At 47.9% G+C, this 26,171-nt stretch overlaps 11 protein-coding genes across 11 annotated transcripts; 2 read left to right on the top strand and 9 right to left on the bottom strand.

Moving 5' to 3' along the window:
* Window positions 1–327: 327 nt before the first annotated feature.
* Window positions 328–1,846, bottom strand: EDB93DRAFT_569316 (4-hydroxybenzoate polyprenyl transferase). Its single transcript, XM_041456745.1, has 6 exons — window positions 1,574–1,846; window positions 1,369–1,521; window positions 1,197–1,314; window positions 1,044–1,129; window positions 861–994; window positions 328–809 (listed from the first exon to the last, which is right to left on the bottom strand). The coding sequence occupies exons 1-6, from the start codon at window positions 1,728–1,730 to the stop codon at window positions 498–500; spliced, it is 960 nt and encodes a 319-aa protein (XP_041306255.1). The 5' UTR covers window positions 1,731–1,846; the 3' UTR covers window positions 328–497.
* Window positions 1,847–4,124: 2,278 nt separating this feature from the next.
* EDB93DRAFT_569312 (Alpha/Beta hydrolase protein) lies at window positions 4,125–5,914 on the bottom strand. The gene is made up of 11 exons (XM_041456744.1): window positions 5,902–5,914; window positions 5,385–5,853; window positions 5,247–5,315; window positions 5,117–5,186; window positions 4,949–5,062; window positions 4,808–4,893; window positions 4,662–4,753; window positions 4,444–4,609; window positions 4,332–4,388; window positions 4,195–4,283; window positions 4,125–4,138 (listed from the first exon to the last, which is right to left on the bottom strand). Exons 2-10 carry the CDS (start codon window positions 5,563–5,565, stop codon window positions 4,231–4,233), a joined length of 888 nt encoding a protein of 295 aa, XP_041306254.1. The 5' UTR covers window positions 5,566–5,853; window positions 5,902–5,914; the 3' UTR covers window positions 4,125–4,138; window positions 4,195–4,230.
* A 415-nt stretch (window positions 5,915–6,329) lies between these two features.
* EDB93DRAFT_1251849 (uncharacterized protein) lies at window positions 6,330–7,998 on the bottom strand (the record flags this gene model as incomplete). Its single annotated transcript, XM_041453210.1, has 2 exons — window positions 6,330–7,700; window positions 7,756–7,998. The coding sequence occupies 2 exons, from the start codon at window positions 7,996–7,998 to the stop codon at window positions 6,330–6,332; spliced, it is 1,614 nt and encodes a 537-aa protein (XP_041306253.1).
* An 866-nt stretch (window positions 7,999–8,864) lies between these two features.
* Window positions 8,865–10,443, bottom strand: EDB93DRAFT_1251848 (uncharacterized protein; the record flags this gene model as incomplete). Its single annotated transcript, XM_041453209.1, has 2 exons — window positions 8,865–10,181; window positions 10,237–10,443. The coding sequence occupies 2 exons, from the start codon at window positions 10,441–10,443 to the stop codon at window positions 8,865–8,867; spliced, it is 1,524 nt and encodes a 507-aa protein (XP_041306252.1).
* A 1,079-nt stretch (window positions 10,444–11,522) lies between these two features.
* On the top strand, window positions 11,523–12,383 carry EDB93DRAFT_1087969 (HotDog domain-containing protein; the record flags this gene model as incomplete). The annotated part of the gene is made up of 5 exons (XM_041446094.1): window positions 11,523–11,764; window positions 11,817–11,839; window positions 11,911–11,927; window positions 11,980–12,123; window positions 12,177–12,383. Coding segments are annotated over 5 exons (633 nt in total), but the record flags the coding sequence as incomplete, so codon positions are not given.
* A 128-nt stretch (window positions 12,384–12,511) lies between these two features.
* Window positions 12,512–14,317, bottom strand: EDB93DRAFT_569274 (uncharacterized protein). The gene is made up of 3 exons (XM_041456743.1): window positions 14,066–14,317; window positions 13,985–14,005; window positions 12,512–13,927 (listed from the first exon to the last, which is right to left on the bottom strand). The coding sequence occupies exons 1-3, from the start codon at window positions 14,150–14,152 to the stop codon at window positions 12,644–12,646; spliced, it is 1,392 nt and encodes a 463-aa protein (XP_041306250.1). The 5' UTR covers window positions 14,153–14,317; the 3' UTR covers window positions 12,512–12,643.
* A 349-nt stretch (window positions 14,318–14,666) lies between these two features.
* EDB93DRAFT_1291109 (cytochrome P450) lies at window positions 14,667–17,068 on the bottom strand (the record flags this gene model as incomplete). The annotated part of the gene is made up of 13 exons (XM_041454559.1): window positions 16,645–17,068; window positions 16,499–16,595; window positions 16,302–16,442; window positions 16,119–16,222; window positions 15,817–16,066; window positions 15,645–15,767; window positions 15,491–15,593; window positions 15,348–15,434; window positions 15,262–15,296; window positions 15,165–15,211; window positions 14,996–15,118; window positions 14,914–14,943; window positions 14,667–14,859 (listed from the first exon to the last, which is right to left on the bottom strand). Exons 1-13 carry the CDS (start codon window positions 16,821–16,823, stop codon window positions 14,667–14,669), a joined length of 1,512 nt encoding a protein of 503 aa, XP_041306249.1. The 5' UTR covers window positions 16,824–17,068.
* Window positions 17,069–17,522: 454 nt separating this feature from the next.
* EDB93DRAFT_1241370 (MFS general substrate transporter) lies at window positions 17,523–19,497 on the top strand (the record flags this gene model as incomplete). Its single annotated transcript, XM_041451867.1, has 14 exons — window positions 17,523–17,653; window positions 17,710–17,736; window positions 17,786–17,814; window positions 17,865–17,913; window positions 17,964–18,041; window positions 18,104–18,188; window positions 18,239–18,591; window positions 18,642–18,738; window positions 18,786–18,978; window positions 19,030–19,087; window positions 19,141–19,172; window positions 19,223–19,240; window positions 19,305–19,372; window positions 19,420–19,497. 14 exons carry the CDS (start codon window positions 17,523–17,525, stop codon window positions 19,495–19,497), a joined length of 1,296 nt encoding a protein of 431 aa, XP_041306248.1.
* Window positions 19,259–22,542, bottom strand: EDB93DRAFT_1291075 (P-loop containing nucleoside triphosphate hydrolase protein; the record flags this gene model as incomplete). Its single annotated transcript, XM_041454558.1, has 9 exons — window positions 19,259–19,837; window positions 19,888–20,985; window positions 21,039–21,287; window positions 21,334–21,725; window positions 21,775–21,903; window positions 21,954–22,198; window positions 22,252–22,318; window positions 22,373–22,419; window positions 22,466–22,542. 9 exons carry the CDS (start codon window positions 22,540–22,542, stop codon window positions 19,697–19,699), a joined length of 2,445 nt encoding a protein of 814 aa, XP_041306247.1. The 3' UTR covers window positions 19,259–19,696.
* Window positions 22,543–22,749: 207 nt separating this feature from the next.
* On the bottom strand, window positions 22,750–24,655 carry EDB93DRAFT_1228628 (uncharacterized protein). Its single transcript, XM_041451255.1, has 2 exons — window positions 24,411–24,655; window positions 22,750–24,355 (listed from the first exon to the last, which is right to left on the bottom strand). The coding sequence occupies exons 1-2, from the start codon at window positions 24,609–24,611 to the stop codon at window positions 23,030–23,032; spliced, it is 1,527 nt and encodes a 508-aa protein (XP_041306246.1). The 5' UTR covers window positions 24,612–24,655; the 3' UTR covers window positions 22,750–23,029.
* On the bottom strand, window positions 24,656–26,091 carry EDB93DRAFT_1154789 (rab geranylgeranyltransferase). The gene is made up of 7 exons (XM_041449837.1): window positions 26,029–26,091; window positions 25,824–25,977; window positions 25,658–25,774; window positions 25,391–25,606; window positions 25,211–25,344; window positions 24,982–25,156; window positions 24,656–24,929 (listed from the first exon to the last, which is right to left on the bottom strand). The coding sequence occupies exons 1-7, from the start codon at window positions 26,083–26,085 to the stop codon at window positions 24,805–24,807; spliced, it is 978 nt and encodes a 325-aa protein (XP_041306245.1). The 5' UTR covers window positions 26,086–26,091; the 3' UTR covers window positions 24,656–24,804.
* Window positions 26,092–26,171: the final 80 nt, after the last annotated feature.

Here is a 26,171-nt window from a genome sequence, read left to right as displayed (position 1 = left end):
ATAAACCTATCACTCCCGCGTCTGACACAGTCGTTTGTCTATTCTGGCGTTGTACGGACATGCACGTCTGTGGCGCAGAGTGAGCGTCCACAACAGCGACTGGGATCTCAAGAGAGTGCGAGGACATCACCCATTTTTTGTGTCCATTTCCATTCATTGAGTGATGTTATTCTATGGACACGGATAGTGAAAGATAAGAGCGTGAAACGATGGAAACATTATATAAAAGAGGGAAAGGAAGTGTGCAATATTACTATCGTGAGCTCCGGGCACCAAAGGCATAGCCTTCCTGATAGCATCTCTCAAGCAAATAGAGAAATGGAGGAAGGAAAGATTCAATCATCGATTGAAAGATCGAGGGGAGACGATTCCAAAGGAAGAAGAATAAAAAGTTGTTGAGACAATGTTGAGACAGAGAGAAAAGATAACGTGTATGAGTGATGAAGTACATAAAAGGAAGTGCGCACGAAGAACATGTACATATGTTGTGACAGCATCTACAACTGTATCTTCACAACATAATCTACCATAGCTCCCGCCCAAACCCAGAAGCCGAACCAAGTGTTGTTGATGAGACAAGCATCGCAACTCTCCTTGTTTTCAAAGTCGATCCTGGCGAAGAGTCGGACAAGATAAAATGCCCCAAGGGCCACGCCAATGAAAAATGGGACACCATTTCCGTTGAGGATCCCGGCATACGACAGCAAAGAACAAACAATCAAGGAGAACATGATGAGAATAGGCCGGACCTGGTCCCCAAAAATAATTGCTGTCGAGTGGATGCCATTTATGATGTCTTCATCTCTGTCCTGGTTTTGGTTAGTTTAGCCAGCGAGGACAGGATGCAGAAATCGATTCACTTGACGGGCGTAGCAAGTATCATACACGATGGTCCAGCATACACCCCCCATATACAAGGGGATATATACATACCAGTTGACTGTTCCAGCAACAGAAGCGGTTCCCAAAAATGATCCCCAGCTGAAGCACATGCCTGTTCAATAAATATTAGCAGTCCGTGGTGCAGTTTGGTAGTAACTTACCGAGCACAGCTTGTGGCCAGTTGATTACCCGCTTCATGGTAGGATACAACATAATTAAGACTAGGGAGGAGAGTCCGAGAACCAAGCTAAAGAGGGGTGCGAGGGATGATATAGACAGTGAAATAATAATTCGAGAAAGGGGAAGCAACACACCTATAGTCATTCAACTGCATAAACAACCAGATGCCAAAGGTTAGATGCAAAATAAGGAACAGAAATGCCTGGAACATCGAGATATCACCCGCAGCCAAGGGTCGCCTGCGTGTTCGCGCTTATATGAAGATGTTACAAGGAGCTGCCGAGTAACTGACTAAGGAAAACTCACAGGTAGCAGCGTCGATGTCTTTGTCCCACATGTCATCGATGATACATCCAGTAGCACAGAACACTTGGGAGGCTACAAGGAAAAATCCAAGATAGGTCCACGCTGTCGCCATCGGCGCACTGAGTGCGTAGCAGGTCATGGTGACCGACCATGCTGAAGTCATTCAGATCACGAATGAAAAATGCCTTCATCACAAAGATCTTACCGCATGGATAGAACAGTAAAAGTATTCCAGAGGGTCTGTGGACTCGTGCAAGATAAAAGTAAGGACGTATTTTAGAAGGAAGGTAGTCCACCCATGTGGCAACCGTAGCCGGGTAATCCTGAAGGTACTGTTCGATTATTATTGATTTATGCTCCATGGAAAGAGCGGGCAGATTTGAACGTGGATGGACTGGTGAAGACAAGTCGTAGGTACCCTGTTTAATACCCTTCCGAAGTACTTCTGCTCCCGAAAACAAGATACGTGCGTTACCTCACTGACAGCAGATATCAAGACCTCCAGCCCCGCTCGGCAAAATGCCTGTGCATAAGATTAAGGCCTATTAGTTGCCATCAGCGGTCGTCTTCGGATGTTGTAACTGATTCGATTACGAGGCGAGTGTATGAATGATAATGTCTAGTACTGCCGCGGTCCGGTTCACTGTCAACAAAATAGTCGAACCAGAGCCATCGCGAATGGTTCATTGTGAATGGTCAGGTTCGGTTTTTGGAGGCTTGAACTCGAAGTGAACCCCAAATAATTCCAGCGAAGCGAAACGCATGATAAAGTCGGTATTGAAGGGTTGTACGATGAGGTGACACAGCGGGGAAACCAGTGAAATTCCATCCGAAAGGTATTCTAGAGTGCTCTGGAGCGCTCTAGGCCAGGTCTCGAATACTCTAGCCAGGTCCAGATCTGCTTTTGATTGAATCTTGCAAGAATAAAATGTTGAAACCGATGCATGAGTTGCGACATTGTTCACTGCGCCGCGTCAAAGCGAAGACTTGTTGAAAATGCCAGTAACAACATACCAAGTAAACTTGGTCAATAAAAAGAAACCTTATTTGAATACGGCAAAGGTGGCACAGAATTAATGACAACTTAACTCATGGATGGAGGAAGTTAACGCCGAGCCAACACCTGGACCGTGGACTGGACCACACAAGAACCGAACCAAAGTTCGAAGTGACCTGTTACTGTTCGGCTGCCAAACCATAAGGTACCTGCAGTGTAACGTATGACTCGGAAAGACCTTGGAAACCTGATCAGCTCTGATAAATTGTCCCCTGAAGTCTTTGATATGCGGCTATAATGTAGCATTAATCACTGATGGACCGTCATCACCCTCGTTCTTTGTAGTAGGTAGTCACGCTGTCAAGGACTCGGATGACTACATATCACTGTGTTTTCAAAAAATTCCGACGGTCTCTCTATTACGTAGCGAGGCACAACTTGAACCGTCTCTTGTTTCCGCTCTTCCTCCAGTAGAATCCTCGACGCATCCTTCGTCAAGTTCTGTTCTTTTCCCTGCCCACCACTTCCTTTCACCGTCACGGACTCATGGTGCGTCAATATCGTGACGGTGGGCCTCGCATAATGCAAATAACTGCTCCTGTGGACCCGATTAGGATCAATATCCCTTGGACTTCTGTGAGGCTGGCTCACCTCCCCTTGACAGATTTTCGATCAGGGCTAGTTAGTGCTTCGCTCTTTCGCCCATGATCTCAGTCCTTCATTCTCTCACTTTGCTCGTTTGTAGCCCTGCCCACAATGTACGAATGAGGGTAGTAGCACACGTACATGCGCGCTTTCGGAGGCTCTTGACGCGGTGCGGAATTAGCTCGTTTCATTCTGGTCGAGACTCGAACTGCTGACTGCATGGTTACACATCAGATCCAGTGAACAGTCGATCCCGCGGAAGCAATCGCGTGACTCCCATGGTGCGTGCCCGCTTGAGCTCCACATCACTCCACTATTCGCTGCCAGTGCTATCGGGTGGGTGTGACATCGCTCATTGTTGTTTGCAATGATCGTTGATATTTACGACGTTGATGCAAACAACAACAGGTTCAATGTCAATACCATCTGGGCGTAGCTGCAGTCATTCTTTGTTTGATGCTTTGTTAGGAAACGGAAGTGCGAAACGTTTTACTGATCGACTTCTCGCCTTTAACAGCTCAATTCAGCCTACGAACCTTCCTGACAAGATTGCACGTTGTGGTATCACTGCTGGCAAAGGTCCAAATGACCGACCCCATTCCGTCACCGCAACGCATGCTAAATTGCTTGACCTGGCTCAGGCAAGAGTAATGGAAGAGTAGAGGAAGTCCATCATTGACGAGGATGGCATCATGGTCTGTAAGATATGAGCAAATATGCTGAGTGCAACGATACTTCACCACCCTGAGCGCCACCCACTATATAGACAGTCCAGCATGGATTTCATGACCGACGCGAAGGTTGATAACAACGAGAGCATCGCTCGGTATGTCTTTCCATCTGATCATACGCAGTCTTTCGCGCCGTCTGCGGCGACACCGTCGCACTTTCCACCACCTGTGATTGCATCTGGAACATTTCCTTGCTCCCTTGGCACTCAGCTCATCAACGCTCAGTGCCTCTTAGAGCAATATATGAGAGTTCATTGCGTCCTCGAGTTCGAATTCTATATTTGGCACTCCCGTTTCCTCATCGGCGTCTCCCGGTCTGTCTGCCCTGCATAGATCGTCCACGTTGATGCTCGCCTCTCGTATATACATACATATAAATATATTGCATCACAATGAACTTGTGAAGTCCGAACATTAGAGAAAAGTGCAACACCGAGAATGCATGCGGCATACAAAATAGAAGACATCTTCAGGTGAAGTCGGGCCAGATCAACATCCCATCAAGATACCATTGTATGGCCCGTCGTGGTCAGACTCATCACCTATACAATCTATCAGCAATACAAATAATCAGGCTATGAAATACGTACCATCCCAGATCTCGGGGACGTCACCAACAATACACTGAGTGCTTGGGTTGTCTTGCCCTGATGCCCAATTATTCAGCATCCAGCCATGAGACCGAATGATATACAAACTAACCGGGGCAAGCAGCCCATTCACCCGAGTCCTCGATGTGCACCTCGCCTGCAGGATGCACAAAGCCCATAAACATACCGGGGCAAATGGGTATTGGGTCCTCTTCATTATTAATGTGCGTGAGATGGAGGTTTGCGTCTACATAATCAGCAAATGCTTGATTCCCAACCTATTTGAGAAAAAATTAGCTGAGCGGTGACAAAACCCAGGGAGGATCGTACACGAGGAAGGCCATAACAAATGGTCTTGAAAGTCGTTCCCGCAGGGAGCCAGAGGGGAAGATATACAGAATCAAGCAGTGTGATAGCAGCACCTGTGAATATTTAATAAATACGAGGCCAAATCCAGCACGAGAAATGCACCATACCAAGAGAGTGACCGACCATAGTGACCGACGTGGTGCCGTAGGTGGACATGGCAGATTCGACGGCGGCAAGGACATCAGTGGCAGTACTTTGTGGAATCACTCAGTGCTAGTATAACCATTCATGCAGAATTAAGCACCCACCTGGCCTGAGAATTCCCGAAGCCGCTGTGGACTTCAATATCCGAGCTGATACCCCGGAACAATATCGGATCCAAGGGAGTCAAAAAGAAGTCGGCATCCGTGACGAGAGGCAAACTGGCAAAACGTACATCAGTACAAAGTTTCAGGGAGCCAGAAGAAGTGACTCACATTTCCGAGGGGTTGGTGCCCTGGTGAGAGACGATCACCGTATTCAAAGTTGGGTCATATCCGACGAACCCTGTTGGTTTCGGTCATCGAGAGAATATCTCAACTCGAGGTTTGGGACAATAATACTCACAGTACTGAACTGAGTCACCATTACCTCCGGAGGCAACCGGTTTAAATTTCGGATTGGCATCACAGTTAGCTGTTCAAACATCATCCATCAGACTCATCAGACAACAACACGGTCGAGTAGGTGCATGTGGCCACTCACTGCCACAGTCCCATGCGAGCGTCTGCGTGTTCGTGCAGTACCCTGCGCTGGCATAATAGGTATACGGAGTGAATTGGTCGATCTGGGATGTTGTCAGAGGCGTAATACTCTGTCGCGTGCTGATAGGTGGAGATGCCCAGACAGCGGTAGCAGCCAGAAGGGCAGCAACAATGGATGTCATATCAGCTTTGCCTCGACTGGAACAGGTTGATCTGGCGTTGGAATGCTAGCACGGCGGCTTCCTTTGTTTATATACACATAGTGGAATGCTGTCCAGAAATAGAGTCCCGTAAGCATGAGGCTCCCATGAATTGAATACAAGGTTCCCGTAGTAAATCGGGCTGTTTCTCGTTCTTGAACCTTCGGACGGCATAGTGACTAGTTTGTGATGTAATCACACGTGTTGAAACACGGATGGCCTCGATGTAGCGGGTCCGTGATACGATCCTGATGGAAACGCATCGACGATCTAGACAGGTCGTCACAGGTAGCCCGAAGCCAACGAATTACTACTTGCCTAGCACTTCGATTGATCATCATGCATATAGTTCACTTAGCATCTGAAGAGTAGTCGACAACAAGATCGTGGAAAAGTACTGCCTCAGGCGTGCTAGTATGCAGATATGTAGCCCTTCAAACGAAGCGTATATTACAGAATAGGAAATATAGATCCAAGTACGCACTGAAATAGGAAATTCGCGGATCCCCAGTAGTACTAGTAGTACGTTGCGGTAAATTACGATAAAATCAGCTGCCAGCATGAGCACGAGCATTTACACACGTGCGTATATGCATATGCTTGCTAGAGAACAGTAACAATAATACACGTGCATATGTGCACACGCTAAAGAACAGACTCGTCACTGATCAGTCAGAATATCTTCTAGTCTGCCACGTATCACATACCTTTACTTCATAAATACATTTATTAATTGAAAGGCTTCTTCAAGCAAGATACAGCTCCTCAAGAAAGAAGGCCTTCCGTCTCGGTCCCACAGGAAGGTGGTGTTCCTGAGCGCGAACGTTAGAGAATACTGGTAAAAGCTTTTCCACTTCTTTCCACTTTTCTTCGTGCTCCTTCGCAGCAGGAATTGGTCTCCGCCTGCCCCCCAAATGGTTAAACGCGTCAACTGATAGTAAACGTGGGAAGATGTCCGACAGAAACGCGGCAACCGCCAGCGGGTCACCGACTCTCGAGTCTCCTACATTTAGGCTCGTGACTTTGGGTCTTCGAACACCACCCCCAGGTCTCTGAGATGTGATATCTGTAGTCACAGCGTTCATAACGAGGCCGATGCTTTCTAGCTGAGGACATTGTCGCACTAAAGACAACAGACCTTTCAGAGTGACATCACTCTGTTGCCTCCAACCCCAGTGCGTTCCCAGCGCAATATTTTGCATATTGGGCCAACAAACTGCCAGCTGCGTTAAGGTGGTATCGTCCAACGAATATGTGCATGCAGTAGCAAGATCCAATGTTGTGAGTCCACGAAAGCGGGACAAGAGCCGAAGTGTGTCAGGGGTGAGCGTGAATTGATCAGGAAATTCTGAGCCAGCGTCAGCGTAGTCTTCGATCTCCAAAATTTCTAGTTTTCTTGGCGTGCACCGATCCAGGAGGATTGTTATCCATTCCTGTACACCCAGTGCAGTTGTTCCGTGCGGTAGATAACACTTCACTTCGCGGAGATGAACAGACTTCACTTGCCGCATGAACGCCGTGACAAGGTTGATGTTGTACGCACGAAGTACGAGCCGGCGCAAGGTAGAAAACCCAGGATTCTCGACGAGTGACCTTATGTCATGCAACTTATGGAGACAAATATCCATACTTGCAAGATGCGCCAGCCGACCAAGTGTTTGGATAGTAGTATCCGCAAGGGGCCCGGAGGTCACATAGGCAAGATTTGGCCATTTGTTGAACATGTCAGGAAGGTGAAGAAAGGGCCATTTGGGAAGATGCATGATCCTTAGGGACGGGCAAGCATCGCTGATGGAAGGGATTATGACAGAATAAACCGAGTCAGTTATAGATGACATATCAAGGAATTCAAGAGCAGGTGTCAGTATTAGGCGAAAAAATCGGATGGATTCTCTGCGTGAGTCAGTCCATCTGATCTTCCTCAAATGAGGGAAAACGGTGGAGGAAGGTGGAGGGGATGATAGTGCACGTAAGATGTCTACGCCAATATCATGTGAAGGTGAGTTGAGGACGGGATGTTTGTCTCTTCTTGAAACATAATAACCACAAGTGAGTACAAGACGTGAATGCGAAAGGAACATATCCCAGTCTGTAGAGGACATCTCTCTCTCGAGCCCCTGTGGGCGATATTCAGACGACGCCCAGCAACGTTAACGAACTTTGCAGGCTCACCAAAGTCGGGAGATCATCCTGTAACTTTCCTTTACTCTTGATAATCTTGACACAAGGAATACATCTGATAAGAGGGACTAAAGTTCCAAGGTGTGCCCATAGGACTTTCATGGCAGGCTCCCGAAATACGCGGCATGTACGACAAAGGGCAGCCAAAGTCCTAGGTGCCTCATCTTCGTCGCGCTCGTTGACCTCTGCAAAGATATTGACAAGGATCTCTGAAACCAATAGACATGGATGCATTGTAGTTGATGGTACCGTTGTCGGACAGAATCTACGTCCCAACGCCGACTACTTACTCATGGATGGATGTAGCGCCTCGTGTTGATTAGTCATCAATCATTTCTTGAAGTAGCATGCCGGTCCGAGGCTACCGTGACTCTGGAGAACCGCTACCAGCAGCGGTAAGTCTTTGAGATCCTCATGCGTATCGTGAGCTGATTCGAACGACCTCGACATACTTCGCGTGCGCCGAGAAGAAAAAATGTTCTCTGTGGAGAACTGTCAATGGCGATCATTCATATTAGTATTTCATTGATTTTATCGGTTGTTATTGTCGATCAACCAGAGTAAGCGGCGCAGTCAACTTATATATAAGCAATATTAATCTGCTTTCAACACTCTTCCGCACAGACAAAAAAACCGACCTTCCAACCCGAATTAAGCAAACATCTGCTAGGTTCTAAGCCAAAACTCCCAACTTCCAGACCCAAATGTCGACGCTGTTAAACATTTGCATCGAAAAAGGTTACGGTAAGGAGAAGTTGCGTTGTAATCCCATTTGCCAGTGACACGTCGTGACAGCTACTAAAAAGCCTCTAGGCTGGGGCAGTGGGGCAGTCGAAATTAAGCACTGTAACGAGAGCTACGTGTCTTGCTCGCTACGTTTTGATGAACATGTCACCTCAGTCCTTTCCACCAATCAAAAGGCTCCACTTCAACCCCCTGGAAAGCTTCAAGCGTCAGCGTCAAGAGGAATCAACACATGCATATGTCAGCATATGTATCTATGTAAAAAAGTAACAGACGTAACATCATTGCTCCATGGGCTATCACTTGCAAGCTAAAACAGGATCTGGCATGTTCTACTACTACTCTCAGTCTCTGGATTATTCGTCCGATCCCAAACCTACCCCTTCTTGCCTCCTCAAGTTGACAAGCAGAGGGTGCAACGTGGAAACCTCCTCCCATCTCTCTCGATACAACATCCGAGTATTGAACGTCCCATATATGTCAAACCCGATCTCAGACCCGATCTCGTAGCCCGTTATTTCAGCGTTCGGTGCAACATCTGACAAAAACGCTGCGACGGACAATGGGCCTGTGACCTTTGAATCAGCCACTCGTAAGGTTTCTAGGCCATTTCTGCGTATTCCTCCTCCAGGTCGTCGATGGTCGATATCCGGTGCGCAGGCGTTCATAGCAAGACCGACTACCGATAACACTGGGCAACGCCGCAACAACTCTGCAAAACCCTGCAGAGTAATCTTGCTTGGTTGCCGCCAGCCATTCTCGGTCTCCAGTTCAAGTATACGCAATTTCAGCCACGTGCCAGCCAGTTGCGCAAGATCGTTGTCGTTGAGGGAAAGCGTGCAGGTCGTGTCGAGATGCAGCCCCTCCAGATGACACAGGGAGAAGAGCGTCTTCATGGTATCAAACGTGATGGTATAACCGACAGGGAATTTAGGTGGGGATACTTGTAGCTCTTTCATCCGTAGATGCCTAAGACTTGGACAGTGACATGAGATTATGCTGAAACACTGATGCAGCTCAACATCTGTTAAGCCCGTTTCCGTCGAATGAATACGGAGGGAGCGTAGCGATGGTAGCTCGGCGATTTCAAGAATGTGGATGCAGTGTAACGTATGAGTCGCGGTGATGTCGAGCCCCTGAAGGGTGGTAAATACTGGTTGGCTGGCCAGTTTCATGAGGGCACCGTAGTCGTTCTTCTCATCGACTTGAATAGTTAGATGCGTAAGCTTCGAAGATGTTGCGAGATGATAAAGCGTGGCATCATTGACTAGACCGCAGACAAGATTCTGTAAGTTACGCCAACTCTGGAGCACGTCTATGTGCCTCATACTATATTTCGCGGGGAAACATGCGACACGGAGAGAGTTGCTAGAGTTGATGTGGGGGATAACATGCGGAAGAAGCATTGGATCCAGGTCATGCAAAATTAGCCATTCCAGCCTGGCGTTGACTAAGGAGCACAGGAGTGGTAAGGCATCTGCAGAATTATCAGACCACCAAAGCCGTTTGAGATGAGTAAACATCAGAGGTGCGAAGGGTGAAGTAGCTAGTGCATGTAGGATGGTCCTGTCGATGACTACCTCTTCTTGGTCATTGACCCTGAGTGAATGAACTCTTTTGGCGTAGTACTGCATTCGCTGCCAGTCCGAAATGCATAACTCTTTGAACGTAGTCTACATATACGTTATTTCAGCATACTGTCGCGAACCGCTGTGAGTCAGCACTCACGATCTTATTTCCGATGGTAACGATTGTGGGGATGCAAAAAAGCAGTGGATGAAGACTTTCCAGCGATCTATAAAGTACGTCGAGAGCAGGTTCATGGAAAAGGCGGCAAGTTCTACAGAGAGCTGCGAGGGATCCCTGATGCCCAGTTGCAAGAACTCGTTTGCAAACGACATCGAATAACTCTGCGATCTGAAGACATTTGTGCATTGAGCCGTCTACGCCGTCCGAAGGCTACTGCTAAAAGCTATCGTCAGTGACCTTTCATAGTAGATGAGAGGTGGGGCTATAATACCGATGGATGATGTGAAGATTTGGTCAGACAAGGGCTTGGCTGAAGAGCACAGGATACGAGCTTTTAACTTGATTCTATGCGCAGATTTGTACAGCGTTATCGATTAGAGCATCGTTATCGCGCACCGCATGATATCAGAGTCTGTCCAATGGATGCTTCGAGAAGCGCTTTGATTCATCGCAACCCTTGTATGCAGAACCGCAGTATGGAACTCAGACAGGAAAATGCCAGAATGATCACCACAGGAATTCTATGATCTATGATAACAAAATCTCAGAAAATCAACCGAATTCGGGCGGCTTCAACGCACTGGCACGGGGAAATTGGAAATTTGCAGGGATATCAATGGGCGCCGTATCATCAGCTGGTCAAAAAATGGTGGACTGCAGAACAAATAAGTAAAATAACTTCAGGCGCAGAGTTTATCTCTCGAAGTTCGAGCTTCGGACACATACTAGATCATGCGGCGAGTCACCAACTTGACTCGGATAACTGAGGGCCGAGGCTACCGTGCTTAAAGCTGAGAGCGACCTCGGAAAACCGCAGAAAAGAAAGATAGAGCACTCTGACAAAAAAAATCGATCAGCCGAGATCCATATGATTCAGAAAATTTAATTGAAAAAGTGAGTATGTCGGACCTGCTGAGACTGCCAGTCATTCTGCTACCTCAGTGCGCGGTTGCAGTACTCAGGCTGTAGACTTGTGACAGTCCGGGGGCAAACTGTCGATAATCATATAGGCTGTGTACTGACCTGCCAGAAAAGGAAATTTATTTGTATTTCATCCTGTATTTGGCGCCGACATTACTACTTCAAGTTATGTTCTCTTCGAAACGACTCGAGGCTTGCGCATTGGCACATGCACGCATTCTTCTGCGCTCTAGACAACCGCGTTCTTTAACTCAGACAGCATCCTTGAGTGGCTCATCGATCAAGGTGATTTATAAAATTTCGGTGGTTATCCTCGTGTGAGTCTGAAATTCTGCTTGCTGTAGTCTCTTCAAGATGCTTTCCGAGACCCGTCGTCGCCATTTCATATTGTTCCAGGACAGGCAGGTCCTGAATCCCCGGATTCTCCCTCACTTCCAGACCCTACACCATCCCAGTCCCAGTCTAGCGACCCCACTATAGTTGGCTCGTTGGCAGAGAACGCCAGAGCTAAGCTGATTTCTATGGGTTATGATTCAGGGTCGTTATGGGAGCAGAGTATTGCATGGGGGCACCATGACTCATTTCGGTAGGCACCTTATAGACGTCGAAGGGCAGGTTCATCATCTCTCTCACTATAGACACGTTAACAATGCACACTACCGTAAGGGTTCCGATTTTCTTTGAACAGGAACTACAAGGGTCGCTCACGAATCTGCCACTGTCAATATACAGTGCGATTTATCGAATCGGTCAGCATGTGCAGGTTATTGCCAAAGTTCGTATGTACTGAAGCTTGGCTAGGGTCGCATGGTATGGCTCATGGCCCTCGGAAAAGTTCTCGGGGGTGAGGACCGTGTCAAGGCGATGCTCGCGGGTCAGGGCGTCTCACTCATACTCAAATCAGCAAACATTAACTTTAGAAGACCGGTGACGTTTCCTGACACAGTGAGATTTCCTCGAAATATTAGTTTAGAGATTTGTCTCATAACCATGAGCAGCTTTTGGTTGGTCACAAGCCGATCATCTCTTCGAGCCGCACGCATTTTACTCTGAACGCTGCGCTTTATTCGTATGAACAACAAGCGGTCGTTGCGGACTCGGATAGCGTGCTTGTTTGGTACGACTACGACAGCCTGAGGAAATGCGACCCTGGGGATGACACATGGCGCATTATGAAAGCTGCCTCACATGATGGTCAAGTGTAGGGCTGATTCCCGTACGACTGAGTTCGAACTTTGTACGTATATGATAGATTGATTTACCTCGACTTCTTAGCCGTGAAGCGGCAGTGGCTAGCCTGCATCTAGCAGACTGATTCTGATGTGGCTTCAACTAACTTCGGAGACTCAACACCTCAACATCAGGCTAGTGACGAATGCTACCTACGACATCGTTAATGCCTGAAGTTACTCTGCAACAACTACTAGTAGTAGCTAGGCCTACGCAAAAACCGTACAACACCAGGTCATGTCTCCTTCCGCAAATGCCATGATGTTATCTCGAAGTGGCGATATCCAAAGTAACCACCACGCCTGTGGTCTACTACTATGTCAAGGAAAGGAATGAGAACAATGTATTCCTCTCGCTGCTCGTCTGTCGCCGCAACTCCAGTGCCGAAAATCAGGCTCTCCAAAGGGCAACTTGACCGTGCCAAAAATGTCTTCAACTCCTCGTGTGGCCACGGCCGTATATAACGAGCTTCAAGTACGCGTAAATTAGGAAGTGTGAGTGCATTGAACAAGTCAGGGAACAAATTTCCCATGCGCATCGGGGATGCATTACTAATGCGGAAGGACTGAAGGTTCGTGTGCGTGAATGACTCAAACGTTAATGGAACTTCGTTGTAAAAGCCTAGGCCAATCGCTATCGAGGAGAGGTTGGGACCTAGCTGGAGCAACTGGAGGATTAGGTTGGGTTGACAGATAGCGATCTCGATATGCGTCAGATGGGCCCATACGGGATTGCAAGATAGTATGCGGTCATAGTCGAATGCGGATGGCCCAGCTACCCTGAACCTGCGCAAGGTGGACGGTAGTCGCGAGATGGATTGTACGATACTTGGTGTGCACCACAAAGGATCAGATGTGGATATGGTAAGCTCCTGCAGTGCCGAGAGATCATTTAACAAAAGATTGGCATTGAAGGGGTTGACGAATATTATGATATGAAGAGACAAGATTTTGCTCGTGTGAGGCTTAAGAATGTTTCGTAGGTCGGTCGCATCATTTTTGAAGCACTTGAGCGCTAATGCGAGTGAACGGTCTCGCGATCGCTTGAGCCATGTGCCATAGCACCGTGACAAGGCTGCTTGCTGCCGATCTTCGTCACCGATGTCCACAATCTGTACTCCACACCATAAAATGGACGTCCCTAGAGCAACCTCCCTCCACCTTCGGCATATTCTGGTCAGCAGTATGGGGGCCGAATTTGAGGAGGGCAACAAGTGTTCGGTTTCTGGGAGACAATGGACAAAAATGAGGGATAATACTTCGGATGGAAAGCACCAGAGTGCCGATACGAGTCCCCTGTGCAAGTTCATGGAGTGGATAATCTTGGCCCTCTTTTTGAGGAGCTGCTGGTAAAGATCCTTCATATTATCCATGACGATTTCCAGCCCTGAGACCTCTTGCAAAACTGCATTCAATTGGTGCCGACGTTCGGTGATGACAGCGCTGATGCTCTCACCACGGCCGATGGCAGATTGGTGGGTATTAGGAAATGTGGAATATGGGGTTTCAAGGTCTGGAATCTGCGGTAGTCATCGTCGATATAGTATACTAACCTGGTATTGCCGGAATCAACGTACGATCACTCGTGAATGTACCAACTAAAGCAATTGATTATTAGTACTCCCATATACCACCTTAGGCTATAACTCAGCACTCACAATGTTTTGCAGTGCACCAATCACATCGGAGATCGGGAAGTCATTGGCTTCTGAGTTAGCTGTCGTTCCCTCCATATGTTGATGCATGTTGCTGACTGACGACCGTCATCAGTGAACTGGTGAGACTCAGATATTCCCAGCTGAAGTGCTCTAGATATACGACGTTATAAACAATATAAAGATGAGTCCGAACCAATCATGAATTGAGTGATTACACAGGCTCCTTCGGAGTCCGTCCTTCCCACCACTTCGAGAAGAACCCGAAATCACGTGAAGCATTTAAACCTAGCATATAACCTTATTCCCGCTGGAACAACCATCGGAACGTGAAATTTATTTGTGTACAACGAATTTAGGACGCGGGTATTTTTGGTATCAGACAATTGATTTACTTTTTCAACAGTCTTCTTCTCCCTTTCGTTGAAATAAACGTAGACAATCAAAGGAGATTCTAGTATTGGTGTACTTCGAGGCAAAAGCGGTGGATCGTTACCAGGCTGGCTCCGCTACGGCGCTACCACGGAGCCACAGTGCTGCCACACAGCAGACTGGTTCCGAGTCTAGTGAAAGTAGAACGCCCGGTGCCCAGATACTTGATTCCTCAAATGTCCCCAGCATCCCTCCCCATTATACGCCTGAGCTCAGCCTCCGGAATTCTCGTCTGAAAATCAATCGTACATGGCTGCTCATTCGGGGAAATGCCATTCATGAAAGCCATATCGTCCAACGGCTTCGTACGATCCAGCGTGAGCTGGAAGGCCCAAAGGACAAGTACCGCGTTTATGAACACCGAGCTATGCCACACATTGATCAAAACACGTGGGTATGGATGAACTGTGTAACATTACCTGTTTGCGACATGTTGTCCGGGGCACACTCTAGAAGTGAAGAGGATGAGAACATGACCAGCCGCACAAAGAAGGTGCCTACCGCCGACCAAAGCCGAATGCAAAGAACTTGAGATCATCTCTCATACGTCCTTCGGTATCAATCCAACGATCAGGCTTGAATGCGTTAGGGTCTGGGAAGACGTCTGGATCACGAGAGATGGCCCTGGAACGGCTATTAGCTCAATCATATTTGAATGGAGGGCGCTGACCAGTGATTGCCAAATACCGTTGTCCCGGCTGGAATACGATAATTTTCCTGTTTACACTGTCAGATCTAGCTTCGACAGAATGACAAAGGGTGCCCACAAAAACAACCACCTGCGTCGTGCGATGTGGTATACCTTTATGCAGGTAAGCTATAGACATCAACTAGAAGGACGGGACGTAATTACCCATAGGTATCAACGGCCTCCATCGCAGGGCCTCCGAAACGAAGGCATGAAGACGGGGAAGTGATTCCTTGTCAGTGAATGCGGGTGCTAGGGTGAAGTCAGCTCTTGGATCAATACCACAACCACACGCACGATCATCTTACCTCTGTTGATCCCGATGGCCGCGTTCAGCTCTTCATGAACTTTACGCTGTTCCTCAGGGAAACAGGCAGCCGCCATTAGTACTGTGCATATCGCGAGAGTTGTCTATAACGCCTGAATCTAGCCAAATTTGAAAGCATTGATGCATGAGCTTACCGTGTCGGATCCAGCTGCAAAAACAGCACCAGCAAGGTAAGCCATCTCCAGCTCGGGCATTCCGTTGAAATTGTTCTTTTCCAAGAGATATTTTCCGAGCGAAGGACTAGCTTCGCCACCTCCCTGCTATCGAGCATTCTAGCAATTATTGAATTTGATTAAACATACTTACCGACTCCTGTTTGAGACGATTGAGTTGGTCGATGAAGAGCTTCTGCGACTCTCGACAGCTGTCACGTAGTTCTCTCGCATACCAAGGAAGATATTTCAGCCATGGAATCGAATCTACAAGGTACGCGCCAGGATGCAATGCAGCACGGAATTTATCGGCAAACGCAGTGACACATTTCACTTCGGGATCTGTCGCAGATGTAGACGTGGTCTTCCCATATGCAATTTTCATGCTCGTTGCTGCTGCGTAACTTCAGTCCGTTGATCAGCAATGCCATGCTATATGTATGACCTGGGACCTACGATCGCGCATGATCCTGGAAATTGTGTGGATCATTGAGGATGTTAATGACAGTGTTCTTTGCGTATGAGATCTGAAGCGGTTGATATGCCTGGGCTGCTTTTGGCTGGAGATGAGTGTGTATAGCTCTAAACGAAGAAAAGAGAGAGCCGTTAGATTGATATTTCCGCATTATAGAAAAAGACGAGCCTGCGCAGCCGACGGAATCTCTCGCCAGCGGGAACACAGGGAATCAACATCCCATCGCCAAGCAACTCTCCAGCAGCAATGAAACGAGGTCGATCGACCAGAGATGCACCGTGTTTTTCCATAATTTCTGCTGCAGCCTGTATTGTGTACTATGTGTTGGTACTCAGAACTTCATGCCCACGGTAGGACATACTTTATATCGACCAATAACGATGTACTTCTCAATTCCTGCACGTAGGGTGATGAGGGAACCACGCTCTTCAATCCATGATTCTACTGTCATAAATCCGCTAAATAACATTGTGAAACAACCAAGATTGCGGTTAGATTGACACTTACTTGCGATGGGGTATGAGATGGCCTAGAAGTCTCCACGTGGGAGGGGACGGAGGACAGGAGAGGCTGCTCTCTCTGCTAGAGAGGTATGCATGATATATCAAAGCTGTTACACCCAAACAAGTTGCGGCAACGAAAAATTGAGCGTGATCGAACAATTGCAAGTCAGTTAGCTGTAGCATGGCAGGACAGAGTGAAGCTTGATGGGGCTTGAAGTGTATTGTAGTGACTTTTTAACATGGTAACTGCATGAACGTGATTGTGGTGTGTTTACCGGTTTTCTCGCAATGACAGAGCTTGCTGGTGACGATCATGGCAAGTCAAGCTACCAGACAAAACAACGCGGTTTTTTTTTCCTGTGAAAGGACTTGTAAACCCAGATAGGGTTATAATTACAAATGACCTCAATACATGATGTCGCCCGTGATATCCACTAGGCCCGCAGATATTAGTTCCGCATCCAATGTAACTTCAAGAAATAATGGAGTTGTACACGCCTTCATTGATTGCGCCCAGGTGCAACGGTACCGGAAGAATGCAGACAACCGTGGCCACAGTGAACCCAGTAGTCGTGGCTACTACTAGTAGTATATACAGCCCAGTACCAATCACAGGCCCAAAAGGGCCCTCGATGATGGCTTGACTTGGTATGATACCAGCCTGAGTGATACTATGATGAAATTTAAGATCCATAAATATCCAAATCACTTTGGTCAATTCGCTTATTACGACATAACCGGACCCGGTGGCAAGACTCACTTGGCTTTGATAATCTGCGGAACCAATTTTCAACTTGAAACGTACGGGCAGCAGACGTCTTGGCTCGCGTTAACGTTGACCCACTTGCGACTGTGCTTTGTCATTCCGAGTGCCAACTTGAGATGGATCACATAGACTTACCCGTCATCACAACCGAGGACCCGGATTCTAAAAAGCCACTCAGCCCAGAGGAGTGCTCACCTGACTATTTTCCAGAAGGCGGGTTTAGAGCTTGGGCTACTGCATTTGGAGGGTAAGATAGCTGCTGAGTACCGTCCCAACGCTTGTGACAATCAACCTTTCCCATAGCTTTCTTGTGCAATTTTGCACGTATGGGTCAGTTTTAAAGCTATTTTCACGAGGCAGTTCCATTGAACGTCTTCAGATACACGATGTCGTTTGGCGTTTATCAAGGTAAGATCCAATGTTCACAGAAGGAGCTAGGGTGTGACTTTGATTGAAAGATTTCTATAGTCGGACTTACATAACGAACCAATCTCCCTCAACAATTGCGTGCGTTCTACTCCTTCGGCACCCGTGTTTCTCCTTTAATTTGCTTCTAGCTGGATCGGCAGTATCAACGCCTTTCTTTTCGAAATTTGTGGCTTGGTAAGTGGGCAGCTTTATGATCGAGGATATGTGTAAGTCAAATCCGCAGCGTGGTCTTCCGCGCATGGTACTCATAAGTATGAAATGTCGGAAGCCGTCAATTGGTTATAGGCGCATCTCTTCTTCAAGCAGTCTCGCTTTTCATGCTGTCACTCGCCAAACCTGATCAGTACTACCAAGCAAGCACATATTGCTCATCTTACGGATCAGTTGCTGATCATAGTGACAGGTATTCCTTTCGCAGGGCATCGGGTCAGGCTGCGCTGCCGGTTTGCTCTATATCCCCTGTATGGCTGTTGTTTCGCAGTATTTTCACAAACGACGTGAATTGGTGATGACTTTCGTCGCTTCAGGAGCTTGCCTAGGCGCTGTGGTGCATCCAATCATGTTAAACAATACCCTGAATGGCCGCATTGGATTTGCAAATGGAGTTAGGGCTAGCGCTGCCCTCATTAGCGGTTTGCTGTTCATAGCATGTTTCCTGATCAAGCCGAGGTTCCCCCCATCTAAGGCATCAACAACATTTCTTGCAACCGCAAGGAAATGTGCTCATGATTCCGCATATATATGTGGAACTGCGGGGTACGTTCGCGCAGATTTAACAAAGGGTAAATTCATCTTGTTTTGATTAGATTAACCATTTTTGCTGTTGGATTCTACTATCCCCTATTCTACCTTCAGCTCGACTCCACTTTGCATGGTCTCAGCAAAACATTCTCCTTCTATTCAGTTGAGTTCAACGACCCTCATTTCTGAAGATATATTGATACTGTCAGCTTGTAATCATGAACACATCGAGTTTTGTAGGACAGCTAACAAGTGGCTTGCTCGTTGAATACTTTGGTGTCCCAGGAGTCATGACGGTTGCCACGTTTTCTGGCACTGTCTTACTTTTTGCCTTGATCGGGTTACGCACCCTAGCCAGTGTGGTGGTAATTGGTATTCTTTACGGGTACAGCGCTGGAATTTGTGAGTCGACATACCATGGCTAACCATACCACTCACCGCTTTTTTCTCTAGTTCAAGCGCTATGGGCACCGATTCTGGCTGTCTTATCGCCAGACCCATCTGACCTAGGGTACGCCAATTCCTAAAAGCACGTTTGCAACGAGATGTGTGACCGGTTCACAGAGCCCGCATGGGCATTTCCTATGCCTTTATGGGTAAATATTAGATTGCTTTCAGCTCGATCCTGTGCTGATATGAACCCAAGCTCTCGGAGGGTTGATAGGTAAATAGGCATCCCACGAGTGATACTCATTTTACTGAGTCAAGGTGTACCGTGTACAACTAAGGCCCACCGATATCAGGAGCATTATTAACAGGTGATTACATCTGGTGGCGCGGCGCAGTTTTTAATGGGGTGAGATGTGCCATATCCTGCTCATGAACAACGCTCAGCCAAAACAGATTATGGCTGCAATTGGGTGCTCATGTTTCATCGCAGTGCAGGTAGTACTCAGGCATCGGGATCATGTTTCTCAGTAATAATAACGGGGTCGAATAAGAACTGTCAAGAAATGTCTCGCAATATCCGTGTCTCATCGCCAAGTCAGCAATTCCGCGCTCAAAAGCCGTTCTACTAGTACAGCAGTCCGAGGTTTCAAATATTACTCCTTTCCATAATATACAAAGTGGTTGGGTGAGCAGTCTATGATTTATTGACAACAGACATGTGAAACATTCCCTATGCGTACAAGTCATCATCCTGCGAGTCATCTGTGAAACCAGTGTTGCCAGTGGGCGCTGATGGTGCGCCGCCAGCAGAGGGTGCGGCGCCCTCTGGGAATCGGAAGTTGTTACCGAATCCACGTGATTGTTGCAGGTTCTGAAAGAGATAGATCAGCCAATTGATGTATAGCGAGTGAGAGATCATACCTGGGAGAACATCTCGTACCGCCTGATGTCTTGGTCTGACACCGACCGACGAGCATACTTCATCGCCTCCTCGAAGTGATCTTTTGTGATCTCAGGAACAGGATCTTCCTCATCTTCTTCCATCTTGGCGTCCTCAGCGTCCTCCTTCTCCTTCTGCTCACGCTGTCTCCTGATGTCAGACTCAATACTTTCGCGGATGGCTAACTTTGCGGCACGCTGACAGATCTCAGTGAGATCAGCACCGGAGAAGCCATGAGTCTGCTTCGCCAGGAACGCAAGGTCCACATCTTGGGCAATGGGGGACTTCTTCAGGGCTGCCTTCAGAATAGCCAAGCGAGAGACCTCATCGGGCAAGGGAATGTAGATGAGCTGGTCGAGACGTCCAGGACGGAGTAGGGCAGAGTCGATTTGATCAGGACGGTTAGTGGCGCCGATGATGAAGACGTTTTTCTTGGCGTTCATACCATCCATCTCCGTCAATATCTGGTTGAGAACACGGTCCCCTGCACCTCCTCCGTCGCCCGATGAGCCGCCACGTGCCTTGGCGATGGAGTCAAGCTCGTCGAAGAACATGACGCAAGGTGCAGCGGCACGGGCCTTGTCGAACACATCACGAACATTGGCTTCCGATTCACCGAACCACATCGTAAGTAGTTCAGGCCCCTTGATGCTGATGAAGTTGGCTTGACATTCGTTTGCGATGGCTTTCGCAAGGAGTGTCTTACCCGTTCCGGGAGGGCCGTAGAACAAGACACCCTTCGATGGGGACATACCGTATTTGAGGAACTTCTCGGGATGCTCAACAGGGTATTGCACAGTCTCCTGGAGCTCGAGTTTGACTTTGTCGAGACCACCAATATCGTCCCAGGTAACTGTGGGCACTTCGACAGCAGTCTCGCGAAGTGCGGATGGGTTGGAGGTACCGAGGGCAAAGCGGAAGTTGTCCATAGTGACACCAAGGGAATCCAGCACTTCGGCGTCAATTGTGTCCTCGTCAAGATCAATGAGATCCATCTTTTCACGAATCTGCTGCATGGCAGCTTCTGAGCAAAGAGAAGCTATGTCGGAGCCGACGTAGCCGTGTGTATCGGCAGCGATCTGAATAGAAGCGTCAGGAATGGTACGACATACAAGTTGACAGTTTGCTTTACCTGCTCAAGATCAACGTCATCGCCCAACTTCATATTCTTCGTATGGATGCGAAGAATCTCCAGACGACCAGTAGGGTCTGGAATACCAATGTCGACTTCACGGTCGAAACGACCAAAGCGACGAAGGGCAGGGTCAATGGAGTTTGGCCGGTTGGTAGCAGCCATGACAACAACATTGGACCGAGCCTTCAAACCGTCCATGAGAGTGAGCAGTTGCGATACAACGCGACGCTCGACTTCACCGTTCGTCTATAATACCGTCAGAGAAAACAGAATCAATACCATCCTCACGTACCTTCTCACGCTTGGGAGCGATGGAGTCAATCTCATCAATGAAGATGATAGCAGGTGAGTTTTTCTCGGCCTCCTCAAAGGCTTTCCGTAGGTTGCTTTCACTCTCACCGGCCATCTTACTCATGATCTCCGGACCGTTGATCAAGAAGAAAAAGGCGCCAGTCTCGTTGGCTACCGCACGAGCCATCAATGTCTTTCCGGTACCAGGGGGACCGAACATCAGAATACCACGAGGTGGTTTGATACCGATGGACTTGAAGAGCTGTGGGTGACGTAATGGCAACTCGACGAGCTCACGGATCTGCGCCATCTGCTTTCGACAACCACCGATATCGTCATAGCCAACATCTGCAAGGTTTGCTTCCTCGTCTTCACGCTTGACAGGGTCACCCTCTGTGTAATGTTTAGCGGACATGCTGACAAGACACGTAATCAAACATACCAGTATGGATGACAGTGTCCTGGGCCACTATGCAAAATTCGGCGGGGTCAGTCTCGATGACCTTAAATTCCACTGTCCGCATGCCGCCACGAACAAGGAAGGTATCGCCCTTACGGACTGGCCGGTATGCTGGGGGGTATAAGTTTGTTGACCATAACTATCGACCGAAGTATACACACCTTCGAGGAAGTAGGGTTTGAGGTAGACATCGAAGATGTTACCACTGAGACCTTCAATGGAGTCGTCAAATGGCAAGACGTGTATCCGCTTGCCGTATTTTATGTCCAAACATTGATGGACATTGACAAGATCGCCAAGCTTCACGCGTAAGTTATTCCGGGCAACCTTGTTCACCTGAATCCGACCTTCCTCGACATCATCGGAGCTCAGGCAGATGAGAACAGTGTCACGACGTTTCTTTCCCCTGCATGCCACGTTGTTTAGGATATTTTGTTGTGCAGAGTTCACGATACGTACCTCACGATGATAGTGTCGCCCCGGAAAAGTTGCAGAAGCTCCATGGTCGCAGGATTCAAAGTTGCAACTGTCCAAAGAAGATCAGACAAATACCCAACAGCATTCATATGTATATATATACCGGAGTTATCATCTGAAGTAGCCTCGTCGACAATGAGACGATTTGGTCTATAGACGTCAGTTGTATGTCATAGAGATCTCTGTTGTAACATACGATTTCTTTGGCCGCAGGATTGCAGTAGAAGTGTCATTTGGACCTGGTTGTGGTGCAGCACCGCTGGGGTCAGCCATTATGATGGTCTAGCAAGGAGAGTGTTATCAATGTTAAAGGGCAAGGTCAGCTTTTGTACTGGCGAAGAGGCGACGCGCGTCCTGCTGAGATGGCCACGTGTGACTGCACTACCTAATCAGTTTTCCCGTCCCTTCGATAACCTTCCAAAGCCTTTGAAAATGAAACTCGGCCAATTTTATCTGACCACCAGTTGCAGTAAATGCATAGAAATATTCATGAAGGATTCAAATTGATTAACGCTTTGTCTGAAGTCTACCATGAGTACTCTTCCTGAGGGAGTCTGAGGTATGCAGTGGTATGTACATAAAGCCAATATACAGATTGTCGATTGTGTCGAAGAAAGTCTCGTGCTACATAATACAGTTCTGCGCACCTAGACCAGATGCCCCAAGCCGCACTCTGGGATGAATAGAAGCGCCCAAGAAGTGCAGCATCCTTTGCTGTCTGGCCCATAGAACGCCAGTAGCAACGTGATGCACAAGGAGATTATTTACGCACCACTTCACTCTTGAGTGCGTGCATACAGGCCACCCTTTCCTGCTTCCGCACCTCTGCAAATACACAGACCAACTCTGCTACATCGTCCCACCGCTTCCGATACTCTTGAACGCTCCCAGCAGGGCAGGTCACCTCTCCTGTCCAAGACAACGTTTCTCGGAGGTTGGGCACGATAGCAGACAGAAACGCCGCAACTTCTGCTGTTTTTGTAATCGGCGAATTGGAAAAATTGATGGTGGTAATGAGCTTATTGCTCACGCTGCTTATCGGAGGCGTGGGAGGTGCCTTAGTGTCGATGATTGCATTTACTGAAAGGACGAGCTGATGTAGTTCGGGACAATGTTCCAGGAGTATAACAAGCCCTGTGAGATCTACTTGTGGAACACGATACAGCCCTGCTTTCTGATTCAGGATGAGAACCCGCAACCGCGGCCACGAAACAGCGAGTTTTTGTAAGCCGTCGTTATCGAGTTCTGGGAGGATAGCTCCGCTCAGGTTGAGTTCTAGTATCAACAGATTCTTGAAGATGAAAAGCGGCTTCAATGAAATGAGATTTGTGGCAGGGTCGTCGTCTTGATGAGGAGAGGCGGTTTGCAGGGAAATACAATTCAGGGACTCGTGCGAGAGCTGCAAGGGAAGCAGTTCCAGTAACACCTTGCGTCCAGCGGGATCATACCCCGCGTCCATCCGATGGTGGAAACAGCGTATGTTCCAGTTGGTCGCTTTGAGCATAGAGAGGCACGGACCGATAGATTTAGTATTGATCGTCAGATAACGAAGTTTGCTAAATGGAAACCTTGGAAAGTTGAGTGCCGATGGGATATCGTTATCAAGCGAAATGGTCAAGCGGCTCAACAGTGGAAATTGCGCCAAGCGATGAAGAGCTCTGACTGAGACTTCCCCGCACGTGAGAGATCTCAAAGCGGAGAGTTTGCATATCGCATCTTCTGTGACATTTGCACTGATAGCAACTTTGTGACTTTGGATGACTAGCTTCTTAAGCGAGGTGCATCCAATATCAGAGAATGCAGTAAGAGCATATTCAGATACGATGAAGTGCGCTGCCGCGAGGTTGTGGCAGAAGAGCAAACGCATGAAAGCAATCATGTCATCCAGTCCAGCAGAGCGGGTGCTGAGACAGTGCCAGGTGAATGTACGAAGGTTGGGTAGAAGAAACGAGGGATTGGGAGGCGACAAAAGGGCGCGATAAAGCTTGGCATCGCTCTCAAACCATCTAAGCCGTAGGCTACGAACCCGGCGAGAATAGCTTGCAAAGACTTCCCAATCCTGGGGGCGTAAGGGTCCTCGGATAACCTAGACACAGTAGCCAGTCAGAGGAGTTTTCAGGATCTTTCGTTTAAACAATCACCAATTCGCCGGAGCTGGTTGACCACAAATCGTGGGATAAACGCTCGATTAACGGCTGGAGTCCTGAAATATCAGAGTAAATGACATTCAGTGCGGGGTCATAGAACAATCGACATGTCCTGACGAGAACCGTCAACGACCGATAATCAGCATTTTTGAAGATTTCCTGCAAAATTTCTTCGAGGTGCAGACACCGGTGCATAAGTGAGTTTAGCGCTCAGTGTTCCGAGTCACTAGCCTGAGACCGAGTGCGAGAACAGCCTTCCAGCGCTACGTATCTTACTTATATATAATCCAGGAAAATACTGTACAAATTCTAATTTCAGACGCTGTCAGAGTCTGGTCACTTCTTCCAGTAAATTTCTCGCCATATGTAACCCCAATCCAAGCGCAAATCACGAAGTCCTTCTCTGCAAAGCCTTCCACCCCTTCCTGAGACCCAAATTTTCAATGATACCAGCAGGCATGCAGTACACCGGGTCAAGGTCCACTAGTGCCGGGTATCCCAATAATGACAGACCTGTTGAGAAGATGGATCGAGGTCGGTTCTGGTATTAGACCATCTTACGCACCGGCCAAGCCAAATATTGTATGGAAGACATCAGGCATATCGCCTGGGCGGTCGGCGATGCCTCCCGACTCAGTATCTTGCGCAGAGAGAATGAAGGTCTCCAGTTTACTTGGATCTATCCATGTGAGCTTGTCAAGAATAGAAAGGGCAGATAGCACCCAGAAGCTGTAGCAAACCTGTAAATAGAGAATCAGGAACACTGAGGAGTAGTCATGTGTACAGAAGCTCACATCTGGCAGCTTTTCGGGGCGCCCGTTAAGACCTCCATTCGGCATTTGTCGTTCGGATAGCCACCAACACAGGGTCGGCTGATCGATCTCATCCAATCTGTCCATAATAGCGAGCGCCGCAACGCACACGAATACTATGGCGCTCCAGCGTTCTGAAATTATGTATGTCGGAATGCTCACCTTGTGCAGAGTGACTTTCCGCGCCCGCAACGGCTCCAAATCCACCATCGAAATTCCTGCAACGTCTGATATATGCGACCGTTTTCTCGACGTCTAGCTCATCAAGCTTTCCAAGAAGCGAGAGAGCATTGACTGCACAATACAAAAATCGTGTATCAGTCTCGCCAAAGGCGTCACCCGCAAAAGTTCCAGAAGGTTGCTGCAAAGATAAGATGACTGAGCTATATCAGTGATGTCAAACCACTGGACAATAGATAAACAAGGCACATTTCACAACGCGGTCGACATCGACTCTATTGAGCGCATTTTGCATCAACAAAATTTGTATTGCGCTGAGAGTAGAAAGCAGGTGCGCGTCATGATCAGGATGAGCGCCAAAAGCGCCTGCGGAATGTGAGCTCGAGATAGCATGGATCTCTTGATGAGAACAGACCTGCCTCTTCATCCCAGCAGCTCATAACAAAATCTATCATCTCATCACGGTCCAACGCATCACCATGTCCCATGATCAAAAGAGCAGTCAGGCCCCAGTACACTGCGTTCATCCTTAGGTGAGCCGAGAGGTGATAAGACAGTTCATTTTTGTTCTGCTCGAGAGCTTAGAAATCAGTTCACTGAGTAAGAATCGAAGAACCAACATCTCCAAGAGTTCTGATATATGCAACATGTAGGGGAACGAGCAGAGAAGTGGACATTACGATACTGTTCGAAATCGTGTCGAAAGAAAATAGACTTTTCGAGCTTTAATGAAATTACCTAATAAACCCATAGCTAAGTTACC

Source organism: Suillus bovinus (assembly GCF_016758785.1).
Source record: "Suillus bovinus strain UH-Sbo-P2 chromosome Unknown EDB93scaffold_40, whole genome shotgun sequence".
NCBI classification, from domain to species: domain Eukaryota; kingdom Fungi; phylum Basidiomycota; class Agaricomycetes; order Boletales; family Suillaceae; genus Suillus; species Suillus bovinus.
The sequence above is the reverse complement of the archived record's forward strand: the minus strand, read 5'-3'. Positions and strand labels throughout refer to the sequence as shown.